The 17,135-nt window shown below is 38.1% G+C and overlaps 1 protein-coding gene across 1 annotated transcript in view; it reads right to left on the reverse strand.

Moving 5' to 3' along the window:
• The window catches only part of MTTP (microsomal triglyceride transfer protein), a 40,869-nt gene that overhangs the window by 11,870 nt on the left and 11,864 nt on the right, over positions 1 to 17,135 (reverse strand). Inside the window, exons 4-11 of the mRNA XM_007440428.4 lie at positions 14,236 to 14,343; positions 12,234 to 12,350; positions 11,569 to 11,708; positions 10,492 to 10,642; positions 5,655 to 5,815; positions 4,301 to 4,469; positions 2,958 to 3,065; positions 1,424 to 1,636 (exon numbers count right to left, since the gene is read on the reverse strand). Coding sequence (XP_007440490.1) covers positions 1,424 to 1,636; positions 2,958 to 3,065; positions 4,301 to 4,469; positions 5,655 to 5,815; positions 10,492 to 10,642; positions 11,569 to 11,708; positions 12,234 to 12,350; positions 14,236 to 14,343 — 1,167 coding nt within the window. The remainder of the gene's footprint in view (positions 1 to 1,423; positions 1,637 to 2,957; positions 3,066 to 4,300; positions 4,470 to 5,654; positions 5,816 to 10,491; positions 10,643 to 11,568; positions 11,709 to 12,233; positions 12,351 to 14,235; positions 14,344 to 17,135) is intronic.

A 17,135-nucleotide genomic window follows, 5' to 3' on the forward strand; every position in this document is an offset into this window, starting at 1 on the left:
CAACTGGTAGAAGAACAGAAGAAAGGAAAGAAAGACTATCACCAATAAATGAGAACAGATAGGTTTCTGACTTCACATGGTAAACCTTGTGTACTAGGATGGTATAGAATTCAAAAGTATTGTGTCAGGACCAATAACTACCAAGGAATTTGACCTATTCCCTCCAGTTTTCTCAAACTGGAGGAAAAATAATGAGTTCTGATAAACATGTACCTTATTTTGTGGTGGTAGAAAATATTAGGAAATTATGGATTGTGTATCAAACTTGAAAGCTGCAGCGTTAATGGCTAGACAGTCTAGCAATTGCTAGACAGTCTAGCAATATGAGTCCCAAATTTCCAGTTTCTTCTTCACCTTTCTGCAAATTGGACTTCACCCTTGATCACATCTTGTTCATGTTTGTTATGGTAGATATATGAAAAGACCAAAATATGGTTCTTCTTCCAAAAGGTTAAATATATTCCTGCCCGTATCTAGAGCAATCAATGAGACCATGAGTCACCCTTCAAGATAAGGTGGGTAACAACTCCCAGCCCAACACATCTGGAATGTGCAGGATTTGACATAAGAGTTACTTCTCACACTGATGTAAGTGGTTTTAGTTATCAAAACAGTGAACAAATACAAACTGTTCCTTTGTCACAAAAGAGGGAGGCATCCAGACCTTTGCATAGAAAATGCAGAAATGGACAAGAAGTTTACAGTTTAAATTTGCCTACATATAGGTGCCTCATAATCCTCACTGGAATTCTTTTTTTTTTTTTAGTATTTTTAGTATTTCTAATAAATATTACTTTCACCTTTTACCTTCTGTTTAATAAACTTTTATCTTCCTTCTAATAGAGGGAATTAATCAGACCTTTTTGATTCTCATTCTTTGGATTAAATGTATCCATCCAGATTGCAAGGAGGAAAATTTGAAAGTGAGCTGGTTGTCCAAGGATTACCTTGCCTGCAGCTTTTGCCAATTTGGATGTAGAAAATTGTAAAACAAGAGTTGGCAATATGGGACCTGTAATAACTCCAGACAGCATATATAAACTGTTCAAGTTGTGTTCAAATTACATTTTTAATTACAAGAATTTTTAACTCTCACATGAGATCACCAAAATTCCATAAGGTTTTAAGTAAAAGCATCTATAGCTCAAGATTTCAAAGTTCTTAAGATTTGATGATCCAGCCAAATTGGAGGTAATTTTCTGGAAGGGCACAATGACAGCAGGTGCTTAAAAAGGTTGCTGATATAAAAAACTTAAATGTATATTCAGCAGTCTCTTGGATTTTGCATGAGAACCCCATAATTTTTGTGGGTTCTTCAGTAAGATATACATATGTATGTACAACTTCACTCACTAAATGAAGCACCATCTGATAAGAGGGCAGCATCTGATACTCTTAAAGACCTCATCTACTTTTTATTTACCTCGGTGGTGATGGATGAATGATCATATCTCTGTAAAGCAGTAACAGCAATGTTGCTGATAGGTCCTTCTCCTGACTCAGCGTATTTCAGCAGCATAGGAACAGCTTCTGGCAAAAGGGCATTCTTCAGTGCCAAAAGGAACATCTTCACATCATCAGCTTTATCTGCCCTGTTCAAGCCTTGGAATATCAGTTTCTTGGCTTCCACAACAGCCTGGAAAGAATCCACCCCCACCGCACTATATTAATAGTACATCGAAAAGAATCTAGGAGAACCTGCTGTAGTAAAATGAGGAGCACTTTAAAAAACTAGGAATCAAGAACCAATATATTATGCTTTATTACGAGTCATCCATTGAGCTTTCTTGTTGGATTTGATGAATCTAGTAAGGTATTCGTTCATAATATTATGAATAGGAAATTGATTATGGTTTAAACCCTTGGATATGAGGTTGCTGGAAAGCATCTTCAGGGCAGGATGGGCAAACACTTTTCTACCAAGGGCTGCATTCCCTCAGGAGCCTTCGGTAAGGCCCTAGATGGAGGGGAGGCACGATGGCATGCGGGAATGCCACTGGGGGACGGGGGAAGAACTGCAGCCAGGACAATGGTTGGACAAGTGGCAGCTGAGCCTCAGAAAGAATGGGGACATGGCAAACATCTCAGAAGCGACCCTCCATAGTTTCTTGGGCTGTAAAGGCGACGGGGAGAGATGTGCTTTCAGACTTGCAAGATCCTGTTAATTCAACCTTACAGTAAACTAGAGCTAGTAATTCTGGGTGTGCTTCTTGGCTGGACTACTTGCAAGGCTGACAGGAGGGCTGAAGCAGGTACCCAGTGTGAGTGAGTGTTCATTCTCCATCTCTTCCTTTTATTCTCTTTCTGCCAACCCCTTCTCTCTCCCAAGTAACAGGCTATGGGAAAAGGGCAACATCTCTTTCCAGAGGTTGAAGTGATCTTGTGCAGAGGGCTTTTGAAATTCTTCCAAAAGCCACATGTGGGTTGCAGATTGTCCATATCTAATTTGGGATGGGAGTGGGGGAGGTGAAGCAACCATCTGTGAGCTATTTTAAGAGCAAAATACTATTGTGGCTGCTACTATGGGCCTTTTATATATAGCACTGATAGCATGCCATTGTACTCTGCAGTATATGGAAGTGACACGATCCTTCACCCAGTCACCATACTAGTCTTCATTGGATGGATAACATTGCAGCAGTAGACAAGCAAGGGAAAGAGAAAGCAGAAAGAGGCTGACACAATTAGAAGAGAAGAAGGGCAAGAGATAATGAAGAATCAGGGAAAGCAAAATAAGAATTATTTGGCTCTTAAGGGGCTTAAATGGAACAAAGGAAAGGGAAATTGTCTGAGGCACAGAGAAGGGAAGGTTCTTCCAAGCAAACAGGGAGATAATAGATGGAGTCAGCAATAGTTAGAGGAACTTAGATGAAGCTTCACATTTGCATTAAGTGCCTATTGCATTATTGTGTCATCAATTCTTAAAATGTTACTTGTAGGAACCAGAAAACACATACGGGCAGTTTGCAGCCTCCCACGTTGCACAGCTTTCTGATGAGTGCTCCTGCGATAATAACGACCATTTCTCTGATTTCACTGCTACCAATTGGGCTCCTGTATGTATTCTGTTGTATTAAAAAAGACAACGGTATCAGCATTGGTCCCTTAAATTTAACATGTAGAAATGTCTATGATCCCCTTGGGCGAGTTTGCACAAACCTTTTTCCTTGAAAGTTGGCTTACAAAAAGCTAGCATGACCCAGTCTACTGGTTTTCTGTAAGGCTTTAAAGACCTTGGTTCTATTATTAAACCTGGGGCCTGAGTATGTAGTTGAGCCCATATCATGGTTATGTTGATTGTACTGTTTGGTTTTATCTCAGCTGCTATATTTGTTATTTATTGTTTGGTTATGTCTTTATCTTGTTTTTATTTCCTGGTAGCTGCCGAGACCTAGGTTTGAGATGAGCGGCCATCTAAATTGAATAAATAAATAAAATAAATAAATGACACCTAACCTGATGTTCCAAATCCTGTTATGGCTGGAGGGAATAATGCTCCTTATTCAAGAAGGATCAACCTTCCCGCCAACATGCTATAAAATGTTGTCTCATTTTATAAAATAGCCAGTGATTTGGACAAATATTTCCCATGAAGAGTTGCAGCATTTCTGCTGAACGGGGAGGGATAAACGATAGAATGGTATCCACTTCATCACAAGGAAATAGCCCAATCTACTGCTCCATAGAGCAGCTTTTGGCTCTAACCATGACAAGTTTTAAAATGGTATTTTTAATTAAGACTCACAAATGGGAGAACAAAAATAATCAGCATTGCAGTGTGAAAGGAGGGGAAATTTAAACGTAACCCGTCTCAATCTAACTTGAATAAGCATCTCTCTCTCCACATTGGAGTTAGCAGTAGGGGGGAGAAAACCCCATTAATTAGCGCCCATCAAACATGTTTTCTTAACGCTCATTGCATGTCAGGAAGAGGAGGAATTTTTAGCCCCACCCATTTTTTATGTGCATCACCCCTGATGGTGCTGATTTTTTTGAATTCCAAAAAGCACTTATTTAGCCTTACTCAAACGTTTTTACTTTCATTATTATTTTTACCATGTGGCTAATGGTACTTAGTACAAAGATACTAAGTACAGCCCAAACCAAAGGGGGCTTATTCAGAAGCTAGTCTCATTTGATTCAAAGAAGTTCACTTCCAGGTGGGAGCAGAGCATCATTTGATTTCAAAAGCTCATGTCCAGCTCTTCAGAAAAGGATGGGTCAATCTCTTTTCTCAGAAAAAATTATGCTCTTAAAACTGAAGTAAATAGTGTTTCCTTGGCTGCCCCTGGTAACTTACAATTAAGGATCTGAGTAATAACTCATTGGGTTGAGAAGCAAAACCAGAAGCATAGAGAAACCGTTCCTGAAGGAGAGATCCACTCTTGTTCTTGAAATCCAGAAAATCCAACATCGCTTCCAGAGAGGCTGAGGTGTATGTGGAAGCCACAGCATCAACTAGCTGAGGACTGTGTGTAGGCCAAGGAGAGAAATAAGAAGTTAATAATTATTTAGTTTAAAACACATTGCTATTGCTGTGTCATCCTGCATTTTTGATAAGTGTATTGGATTACAGGTAGTCCTTACTTAACGACTACTTATTCAGCAACTGTTTGAAGTTACAACAGCGCTGAACAAGGAGACCGTAGGAAGTCCTCGTAGTTGTGGGTGTTGTAGCAGCCCTGCAGTCATGTGATCATGATTCTGGTGCTTGGCAACTAGCTTGCAATTACAATGGTCGCAGTGTCCTGCTGTCATGATTGCCATTTGCAACCTTCTCTGCTGGCTTCTGACAAGCAAAGTGAACGGGGAAGCTGGAAGGAGGGGGCAAATGGTGATCACATGACATTGCACTTTATGACCACATCATTTAGCGATGGAGTTGCTGGTCTAAATTACCATTGTTAAGTGTGGACTATCTGTAGAATGTTTCATGTTACTATTCAGTTTGAGCAGCTACACAACAGGTTTGTGCAACACTAGCTTCTGTAAAAAAATCCAGAGAACACTAGATGGCAGCAAAAGGTTAGCATTTCTTTACGTCTCTTTCTGCCATCTACTGGTTATGCATATTTTTGCAATTCAAAACTGCTTGAGTCTAAAGTTAGATCTGAAACCAGGGTAATAAGGCTCGGTTAACAATGGAATTATTTAATAGTAATATTAGCTGGCTTACTACTAATTTATTTATGGCTTATTCAGGAAAGAAATATAGAAAACCCTGATCTTTGCTGCATGGCTAGTAGGTGTCCAGATTTTTCAAGCCCTGGCACCTAGATTTATCCCTTAGGTGCTATTAAAGCAAGAATTAGCTTGCCTTAATAATCGGAACAGAAAATTCTACAATTCCGCATATTCTGCATCCGGTCTCAACTGATGCTCAGAGACTGAAGTTGTCATATCCAAATGTAGGAAGGCAACTGTCACGATAAAAGATCTCCAGATAGTGCTACTGGTGCAAGTACATAGTAGCTTGAAAACAGTGCATATTGTGCTAACAAGCAAGACCCACAACAGTGCTTGCTCATATTGGCCATAATAGATCTAATCCTATATAATTCTACATAATGTGGTAAATCTTCCTTCAGTGCTTATGGAAATCTAAAATGGACATGTTACAGCTGAAAGAGTAAAACCCATTGCCAGCAACTCACAGTATTTCTGTATTATTTTCATTTCTCAGTAGCTGAAAGATTTCTTCTTTTGTTGCTTTCTTCAGGTTCTGAACAAAGGCCAAAAATCCTTTTGCAGCATCAGCTTTTGAAAGATTCTCTGGTTCAAGCTGCTTTTGGATGGCTATCCACTGCTGAAAGAGCTGCCAAAAAGAAACCCAGCTTGAACTTTTGCTGGTAGCTAGAAAGGTTTGTCCCCTATGTGCCGCTTGTGACGGCCTAAAATATTACCTCCTGTCTTCTGATAAGATCTGAAAGGTCAAATCCACTGTAGCTTTAGCCTGGATTTCTAAAGGAGGACCTGACCTGTTGATCCCACCAGGCCCCTCATGCAAGACTTTATCATTTCTTTCAGAGAAATCAGAAGGACCAAATGAGAAAGTAAACCTGATGTGATCAGAAAGCAACATTTGTGGGGAAGATGCTTTCAGAAATTTCTTGAAAGGACAGAGGATGTATGACTTTTCCAATTTTAATAATACTTGGTCAAATTTCAGAATACCAGACAGTGTTGTGTCCATCTTGCCTTGCCTTTTAAAAGACAATTAGATCTATCAATTGCTTCAGCAGGTCTTTGGTTTCTTATTAACTGTTGCATATATAGACTAGGGCCATGTTTGTAGGCATTACACTGTACATAGTAGTGTCCACTCAAGTCTCTCAACAGTTTACAATAAAAAGAAGGGGGGGGGAGTTGAAACAAAAAATATTAAAATTAATTAAAATCAAAATTAAATTAAGAGAGAAGAAAGAAGTTAATGCCCCCAACTGCAGTACATTCCAAAGAACTGGAGTGGCTACAGAAAAGTGCAGCATTTTATCTTTGATCTCCACAAAGTGCTTCGGAGTATGCAGGAGTACAAATGTGACACCTTTCTGCGACACCTAAAAACCACTGAATCCTTTCCTGGGGTCAAGCAGCAGTTGTGAAGGCAGGTATGCAATCCTAAGAAAAGGACACTGCTGCTTTAAGGTGTGGCAGACAAGTGCTATGTTCATACCTGTTCATGTTCCAAAGCATGTTTTGGAGACTGAATCAAAAGCACTAGAAAGGCCCGCAGAAAGGCTTAGCTCCAAGATCACTATGAGGCAAGCCCATAGCAACTGTAGTTGAATTTCCTCAGATTTGCTCAAGGCAGGCAGGGTAACCTAGATCACAGCTATACAGAATTTTAAAGGTCATAACCAACACTTGATATTTCATCCAAAAAGAAACTAGGGCCCAGTGCAATTGAGAACTACAGAGTTGACTCTGCAAACGCAAAGGCTGTTAACCAAATGTGAATTAAGCTCAGGAAGACTAGATAGTATGAGAAAGAAACTTAAAGGTGACTTGCCTTGACTTTCTTTGGTATAGGAGCAAATGAAGGGGAAATGCTGTCAGTCTTTCAAGATTATTATAGCCTATATTAATAAAGTAGAGTTTCAATATTTCATATGGAGTCTGTTTCCTGACTTGGCTGACAGTAATGCTATTAGCACAGGTGTCATTGGTCTTCTGGGGTTCTCTAGTGACAAGCCCAGATTCTTAGATCTAGTTTGCATATTAGCCAAAGCTGATAAAAAGAGCTCCTGGCTGTTACTTCAGGGTAATCAACTATGGAATCACTCCAACTATGGATCACTCCCAAACTCTCAAGTGTAGCACTGCTCTCCCCTCTCCACAAGTACCTGTCAGAGTCTGCACACTCATTTCCCAAGTTCAGTAAATCCTCTGGACTCTAATTAGTTCCATTAAAGATTTCTTTATTGAGAGAAATGCACAGTATCTATAGATTGTTGGGTCTAAGAATTTCTAAGCAAAACCCTTCCTTTTAACCCCTTCCCCCTTCCCCCCCACTTTCTTTTCCCACTTGAAATTCCTCGCGCCTTTCTCCTGGTCTCACGGTTGCTTGACCTTGTTGGCGCCTCTGCAGAGATAACGGTAGCACCTGGCTTGGCAGCTTCCTCCCCCTTCTCTCCTAACTTTGATGGCAGGAACAAGCAAGCGGGCCTCCAATTAACAATTATAACATTTAACCCTGTCAACTATTCATCACTAGTCTACATTTAATTAAGCTTTAATTTCTAGCTTGCGCAGATCCTGACAGTACCTCTGCATCATCTGGATTCAGCTTTAATTTACTGTCGCTCATCCAACCCAATATTGACTTCAGGAGAGCCACACCTTTACTTAAAAGAATACTGGTAGCACCCTGCTTAAAATCCTCTGATGAACTGGCCCAGCAATTTCATATGGATATTGAGTGCATATGTCCATACTGGAGACAGACTGGAACCCTGAGGGAGACCGTAAAATAACTCTTGGTTTGAGGAGCCATCTTTCTATTTGACACTATTTCATTAACAAACACATTACTCATTCACACTCTTCTGGATAAAGAAATAAAAGCGATACACTTCACTAAGAGTAAGCCCCATAACATTGCACATAGTTTCCTTTTGAATAGATACACATAGGCCTAGACCATTGGTGCCCAATACTATTCTGAATCTTCAGATGTCTAATTCTGCAAGAAGAAAACCCTGATTTCTATCTTGGAAACATCTTGTGAAGTTTTGTCTGTCATGTGGAAAAAAAAAAAGGGTGAATGTTCAAACAACTTCCCGTAGAGAGCCGAGGGAGTATTTTGACCAGCGCTACCATATACAGCCACTTCTGTTATCCAGTATTATCTCTGGCATTCTTTAGAGAAAGTTCAGCTGTTCTTTCCAGCAATGTTTATTGCAGCTCTCCTAACTGGGAAATTATATCAATGCCAGCTCAGCCTTTGCTAAAATATCCTATCTCTATTGGACCAGGTTTATTAAGCAATAGTAGCAGATGCTAATTGCAAATAGCACTATAATTTCAGCAGTACAGAGTTCACCTTACCTGAATTGTAACTAAACATACAGAAATAATGATGAGTGAGGTAGAAGCTATTTCTGGAGCCTTAATGAATGGCAGGGGAGTTATGATAGCCCAGGACACAGCTGGAGATTATAAACTTCAACTGAGCATCCCCTAATATATACTATGCTAAATATTGCTTTATAGCCAAGAATGTATGACCCAAGGCCTTGGGATCTTATGTATCCCTCATCATTTCCAAAAACTTATGCGTGACCCCTACAGCTCCTCCAAAAGTTGCCCTGAATTGAAATATTTATTGTGACAAGAAGGAGAACAATTGTAAATATGTGAGGAGTGATTATATTAATTATTAACTGTAATTATATTAATTATTAACTATATTTAATTATTTTCATTTTAAAGTTTAAAATTAAAGTAAAAATTACATTTTTTGTGCTGATCCCACCTACTTTTTGGAGTATGTCTCCCAACATGCCATTTAAAAGCCAAGTGTGACCTTAATCTCCAAAAGGTTCTGCTTTATGGACATTTAGTCTCTATAATTATACTGTTGAAGGGCAGATGAATGATAAATGATGAACTTTCTATTGTGAGATTTCATTGAGATGGCCCAAGCAATGTGATGACTGGCTGAATGAGCTCAACATTCACCATGAGCTAGTCACTACTTCTCAGCCCCTTCTCTGTAATATGAGAATAATAAAACTAGTCTACATATTGTACAGAGTTGTTGCCAAAGCAAAAGTGAACCACCTATGCTTGCCCTGAAATTCAACTACATGAATTACTTCTTAAATGTTGTTGGCTGCAGTTATTTATCAAATTTAGTACTTTGAAAGTATTAGGATTAAATACGATTCAGTCTTTGAATGGGAGAGACTGAACCAGAATTTTGGAATTTGTAGCTTGGCCATGCCTACTTTTTGGACTTGTCAAAAAGTCTATCTGAAAAAACTGCCTGTCCTTGTTGTTCTGAGATAATGTGAACATTTCAAACTTTTCAAGTTTTTACATAATTGCAACAACTCTGATCAGCAATTACCGAGATTATCCAAGGTTTGTGAGCTTAGGAGATATCTTCTCTCTTGTGTTCTGCCCCATTCTCATTTATCTGCAGGAGATGTTCATCTCCTTATCCTTTCTCTTTTAGAGATGAGAATGTGCAGAGTTTATTAATCCATATAGTCTCAGCCATCTTATAGATGCCTATCCTGTGGGTTTTCATCTTTGCTCCCCATACTGGCTTCAAGTGAAAACCTGACTTTTCTAAAAAGCATTTCTTGCTTATTATCTCAATGTGTTTTAACTCCTGGATTCTCTTTAACTTGATTTCAATAGCTTTTATTTGGCTCTGTTGATTAGGTTCATAGATTTGTGATAGTTTTATGCATCATTTACGATATGCAGTTTTCAGGGCATATTTTCAGCAGAAAACACGAGTAATAATTATTGAAGCAAGAAAAAATAAAAACATTAAAATGCCTTGTTCCATTGAGTTACTAGAAATCACTTCCAGACATGCCACTCAGAGGAAGCACACACAGAGAAATTCAGGAAAAGCAAACAGGGAATGAAGAAGTATATTAACAGGACATCTTTTCACTGTTTTTATGGACATTATGTCAGAACATATCTAGAATTTGGGACATTTCCTCAAAGGGCATTTTTGGATAACTCCAAATTCTGCGTAATAATAGAACTCTCGATTGTTCATTTGCTGAAGAGGAACAGGGGACCATAGGATGAGGCCTTGATATGAAGAACAATATATTACTGGTTCTAACTGTTTAAAATCTTGGAATTAGACTCAGAAATATAACTAGCAGTAAATATATTCCCCAAAGCTGAGATACATTATGCAGTCTCAAGTTCTCCAATTCCTTCTGGTACCTTTTCAGCTATGGTCATTTAAATAGTACATGAACTTTTATGCTTCTTTTCATGTATTTCTTTATTACTTACTGAGGGACAGCTTTTGCATTCGTGGGAGACAGGATCTGCCACTAATGAAATGGCAACATAATTTGAATCCAGAGCCTTGATAATGCTGGCAGCTTGCTTCCCAGCCTTCATTCTTGGGCCAGCTTCAGTTGACTTCAGTTCCAGTTTCTGCCTGTGTGTACACATAAGGAAACAGAGTTTTAAATCTCGATTGTACTTTAAGGCATGCCCCCCTGCTAACACAAACAGTAGCTTAAAATGGTTGTATGTATTGCTTCATAGCAGTAGCAAGGACCACAAGACTTCTGCATTCTAAGATATATATAGCTGAGTAATGGTCTTAAACAGGGACACATCTGTTCTATGGCACATTTCACACAAATGAGGAATCAGATATTGTGTACTGTAGAGCTGCAGCATCTTAAGAAACTCCTTTTAAAAATAAAAAACAAAAGATCCATTTAGGGTTGATAGAACATTCTTGGTCCTCAAAAACAAAAAACAAAAGATCTGTTTAGCTTTGACAGATCATCCATGGACTTTGATATTCAACTAAAGAAGGGAACAACAGGAGAAAGTCAGGCTCTGTAAAGCAATCAGATAAGTGCTTTACAACTGAGTCTGACAAAGCACCAGATTATTAAAGCAGCTGAATCATTTGCATGATTTGTCTGGCTGCTTTGAAAGCCATCCCTGGCTGTCTGCATGTATGGATCTGGCCAAAGTGCTATCTCTGCAAGCACTCACTCCAACCAGGGAGAAATTTCCAGCTAGCCACTCAAGATTTGCAAAAGATGCAGCTGCTTTAATGTATTGAGGAGACATGCTTTGCTTATATGCTTTGCAAAGCACGTCTTCCAAATGCATTGCACAGCCCTAATAGAAAGTTCCATTAATACAGAACAATGAAAGCAATAATAAACATATTAAGCTTCTTAAATTGTATACAAAAAGACTTTATTTACAAAATGCTTTCCCCTTTGATTTAAATTATAGTACTTGGGATATCAGTAAAGGATACTAGGTTGGTTAAAAGCATTATTAATTGGATTTGACCACTGGGAATTTTCTGAAAAATAGTCAAAGAAACCACCTTACTTTGAAACTACTTTTGCATTAATAAGTTGCAGAGATTTCAAATTCAAAATATGATTTTCTTCAGCCCGCACAGACTTAATGAAGGTGTCCTCCAGTATATAAATTATAGCTGAAGTGGATTTTTTCTTCACCTCAAAGAGCTGAAAAATAATTTTGTATAAATCAAAAAATACATAAAATCAGGATCTAATTCTTCAAATTACTTCAAGCCCTTTTTCTAGTATGCTGGATATAAAATGACTTGAATTTATCGTTGCTCTAAATGATAACACTCTGGTTCATCGAGTCAGATCAATTAACAGTAGTTTTATGATAAACAAAAGAAAGCAGAATCAAATAGAATCAATTGCCGCAATTTAGGACAATGGTCCCTGGTTTATATAATTTTTTAAATCAATAAACCATTAGGAAATCTGAGAAAATATATATTGAGCCATACTCTGATTGTCCCCAAACCCGTGTTTTTTTTTAATTCAGTATTACTCAATCCTTTTTTGTCTGATGTAAAAAATGTTATTCTAATTGTCATAGTTATCTGTTTGTGAGGCTCCTGGAGGCATCTAGCTGACCATGGTTTTGCTGAACAAAGCAGTTCAGGATTGGAAACACAAAATTAAGACCCATGAATTAACCAAGTTGTACAAAAGTTATGAATTCCACTGTACCTGATTGTGGCTGGTTACACTTGGCCGTTCTAATTTGCAAGAGTTCAGGGCTTTAATTTTAGTGATCTGATTCTGGCGAGCCTGGTAAGTTACGTTGCATTTTCCACAGATATCAATCTAGAGAACAGATGAAACAAACATGTTGGTGTATCAAAGACTCCCTGACCGACTTTTATTTTTTTTATTTTTTTTTACAAAACATAGCATCTGCTTTTTGTTATAATTATTCTCAAAGTAGTAGGACAAAATAGGATTAGTCTGATAAAACCATACAATTGCAGCACAGCCACAGAGATGCAATTGAAAAGCCTTGGTGAACAAACACGTTTTAACTGTTCAAAATCTTATTGCCAGCTATATCTGAACATGCTGAAGAGAGATCTAGATTCCCGTTGGGTTTCTACGCAATGCAAATTTCACCTTTAGTGGAGGAGTTTTCTGATGAAGGAAAGATCTGCAGCCCCAGTAGTTCTAATTCCCATTAGAGTAATAATGTTTAGCACTACAACTCTAAATATTTACTCAGGATTTGATTACTATTCACATTTCTTTCAGACATCAAAGAGGAGACAAGAGATCCAAACCTTTTCTGTAAGTCTTTTATTGTTGTACTGTCTTAATCTAACCTTTACTTTGGATTTCCAAATATATTGTAGCATGGATGTCTGCACAAGGGGTAGGGGCAGGGTAAATGATGTCACATGCATTATAATGGCATTGGACAAATGACACAATGACAGCAGGACACACGTGATTACGGATGCTTAAAATTATATGTAGCACTCAGTAGACCTTATCTAAACACCAGAGTGAATCAGATAGTTCTAGTTTACAATACTCATATGTGTAGAAACTCTATAAAACAACAAATCAAGCAACAGCTATTGGCTGTGTTTGTATCCCAACAAGCCATGGTTTGTTAACTATGGTTTTATCAAATAAAGTACAGTTGACTAGAACCAAACAAAACTATATTCTTGCTTCGTGTGATGGGTGAATCCTATCTTAGACTTGCATGTATAATATGAGTGGCCTACTCACATAGCTTCAAAACTCCAAGTTCATGCAGGACAGCACTGCCCATTCTTTGAACTTTAAAACCATGAACAATTCTGTTTTCCAGTTCTAGTTAGAAAATGAATTTGGGTATATTGTTTCTGTGAGCAAGCCCTGCTCCCAGGTAGCTGTTTATGTAAGTCACTGATCAGGGTTCAACACTGTCTTTATTATCTTCTTCAATCAACGTAGCATTCTTCATTATTCTCTGCTTTTCCTCCGCCGTTTTCCCTCCCTGCTCCCCAGTTTTCTCCAGATGAATTCACAATAGGATGAGATGAGAGACAGAGGCAAACACACTGTTATAATGGGCTTAGCAAAAGGGAGTGAGCATTTCACAAATTTACTGAGATGGTTTCAGCATGGGATACATCTGTACAGAATAGGAAAACAGTCATAGTACCCCATGAATTCATTTGGTCTTGCCCTTAATCCTTACTTTGAGGGCAATATGAGCTGGTTCTTCAGCAGAGTTTATAGACTTCTTTCATTACTGGTAGTGTGTTAAATAACAAACTTCTTACATGTCACACATAATGCATATGCATTTATGTTTTACTTTTTAGAGCTCTGTCCTCAGCACGTAAGATAGTACTCACTGCATTAATTTCGGCCCATATTTGAACATATACCTACAAATGGTTTCTATTAAAATCTGTGTCCCCTTTTCTCTTCTTTTTTAATGATGTACTTCCTCTTCCAGAGTAATATGCCATCTGTTCTTGTTCTTTATTCTCTTTTTTATTCCTTTGTTTTTTATAATTTTTGTTATATTGTATTTTCCTATTTTGTTTGGTTACAATGTATACCACCCAGAGTCAATTTGGAGTTAAACAGTGCCTAAATTAAATAAATTTAATTAATATGTTAAGGTTCTCCTATTAAAATCAAGGCAAACAAATATATTTAAGCTGAACACTTTAGCATGCATGACAGAATAGAGTACCTCACTGGCATCACCAGAATTCAGCTGTATTTGAAACAAACTAGCCAGGCCTCTCTTGAGATTTTTGATAATAGAAGGTTCATCTTCATAGCAGTAGAAATTTTTAATCTGCAAGGTGTGGTGGAGGGAGAGGGAAAGAGAGAATATGTAGTAAGAACAAATTTTAATCTGAAAATTATCCTCCAAAATTCCAGTCATCGTTTGATCATTAATTTTCCTTAAATTAATTAATATTGATTAATTTAATTAATCATTAATTAATTATTAATATTAGAGGATGAATCAGTATTCTATTCCACGCAAATATGTCCCAAAGCAGGTCCAATAAAACAGCAGCAGTACAGAACAGGAATACTGTATGTGTTAAATCATCAGGACAAAACACAATCTATTATAACTTATTTCCATGCATAAACAATTTTATTTATTTATTTATTATTATTTATTAAATTTCTCCCCCACCCATCTCCCCCCAATGGGGGAACTCTTACTATGCAATATTTCATTTCAATAATAGAAACATTATAACATTTTAAATTCATCCAAAATCAGCAGTGTCATGAAAACTCAAACATGACGTTATTTAGAGGTTGCTAAAATATGTGGCCCAGAATTAAATGCAATAAATCTTTCCCATGTTGCCATGAATAAATAACACAATTACCACCAGACAGTTGCTTAAAGTGCCAAGCGCAGGCAGTGACAAGCAGATGACTTCGAATTGTCAGTACAAAAAGTGATGGATGATGTGATGCTTGTCTGGCAAATAAGTCCTTTATTTTCTTGTGATGAGTGTCCAGCTCTGGTACAGAACACATACTTTAAATGCAGAAGGCCTTAATACAACCTTCCTCAACATGGTGGCCTCCAGATTATTATAATAAAATTTCCAGAATTCCCAGCCTGCATATCCTAAAGTCAGTTCCTGGCATCTTCAATTTGAAAAATTGAATCAGAAGGCAGAACAGTAGCTACTCAAAACCATAGGGAACCACTACCAGACTAGACCACCAGTGGCTACAGGTTACATTCAATCCCATTTTTTAATGCCTGTAGCCCATCCCTCATTGATACTGGCCAACAACACGGTAAAATGTTGGGGGAGAGGTTATTAAATAGTGAGCAAAATGGCTATGTCAGTAATCTTCTAGATGAGATGAATGCCTCCCGAGGGTACATGATTTTTTCCCTGGAAATTCATGATCTAAACTATCTATGGGCTTCTCTCATATCCCTCTAACCACAGAACAAATAAAAATTTTTAAATGGTCCTCTGTCCTCATGATGTTTTCTTTGCCATCCCCAGCCCACAGCAGTCTTAAAATAGCATTTTCCCTTTCTCTTAATACAATTTTTGCCATGAAGATTGTGCAAGATGCTTCCTCAATGATTCTGGTGATGATGTTATCAGGGACTGGGACCCGCATAGCTCCCATTGGCTACTTTATGCAGCTGTCATTATGCCCCACCCCCTCCAGTCACTGGGCATTGCCCTCCATAGCTTTTGGGGATTGGGCTGCAGGAGAAAATACACACCTGGTTTCATCAGTTTTGGAAAATGCTGGTCAGGCATTGTGTGGGTTCCGTATACGCACAGGTTTAGTGCTGTACTGAAAGCACCAGACCTACTTTTTTTAAAAACAGGTTTAATGTTCTGTAGCATGATTGGTTGATTGGTTGATTGATTGATTATATGCCATCAAGTTGGTGTCAACACTTAGCTTCCACATAGATAGATTTTTCTCCATGACAATCAGTCCCTAATCTGGTCTTTCAGATCTTCTAAAGGTACTCCCATTGCCACTATAACTGAGTTCATCCATCTTGCTGCTGGCCATCCTCTTCTTCACTTTCCTTCCACCTTTCCCAGCATTAGAGCCTTCTCTAGAGAGCTAGGTCTTCACATTATGTGTCCAAAGAAGGATAATTAGAGCCTGGTCATTTGTGCCCTGAGTAGAACTCTGGATTTATTTGTTTGATGATCCATTTATTTGTTTTCTTGGCTATCCATAGTATTATCAGGAGTCTTCTCCAGCACCAAAGTTTAAAAGCATCAATAATCTTCCTATCCTGCTTCTTCAAAGTCCAACTTTAATTTCCATAAAATATCACAGGGAATACCATTGCTTGCACTATTCTGATCTTTGTAGGTATAGAACATCCTAGTATCTGAATATCTTTTCCAAGGCCTTCATGGCTACTCTACCAAGCGCTAGTCTGTGCCATATTTCTTGACTGCTTGTTCCTTTATTATTAATGGTTGATCCTTAAAGGCAGAAGCTATCTACCACTTCAATATCTTCATTATCAACTCTAAGGATGATTGTTGTACCAGTTGTCACTAGTTTGGTCTTCTTTATATTCAATTTTAATCCCATTTTTTCCACTATGCACTTTTGCATTTTCAGCTACCATATTAGAGTAGTGTCATCAGAGTAGCACAGGTTATTGATGCTTCTTCTTCTGATTTTAAAACCACACTCATCTTCTTCCAATCCAGGTTCCCCTAGCACTATGCCTGTTTTTAAACAAGACTAGTACCCTCTGGAGAGAGTGCTAATCCTATGCTGCATAGAAGGGTGATTAAAACAGGAAAAGAAAGATGGGTCCTACCAGCTGTGTGCTGTTATTTCTGTCTCAAATAAGAGCATTACATATTTTCTGTGGTTTCTGCAAACAAGGGGTTCCAGATCAATTTATTGTTTTAATTACTTGGGATAGGGGCATCATTCTGCCTCCTCTTACACCATTTTGCCTATTCTGTGGGCTGCCTCCAGGTCGTGCTGGCCATGAGATCAGAACAGTTTCCTTGCTCACTTGCTGCTAGCACTGACACTCAATTATGGCAGACTGAAGAATAAGTGTAGGCATTTAATTGTTAGTTCGATAATACAGTCACG

This window comes from Python bivittatus, unplaced genomic scaffold (genome assembly GCF_059951505.1).
Source record: "Python bivittatus isolate LINGU-HERP-01145 unplaced genomic scaffold, Pbiv_v1 ctg000070_np1212, whole genome shotgun sequence".
Taxonomy (NCBI): Eukaryota; Metazoa; Chordata; class Lepidosauria; order Squamata; family Pythonidae; genus Python; species Python bivittatus.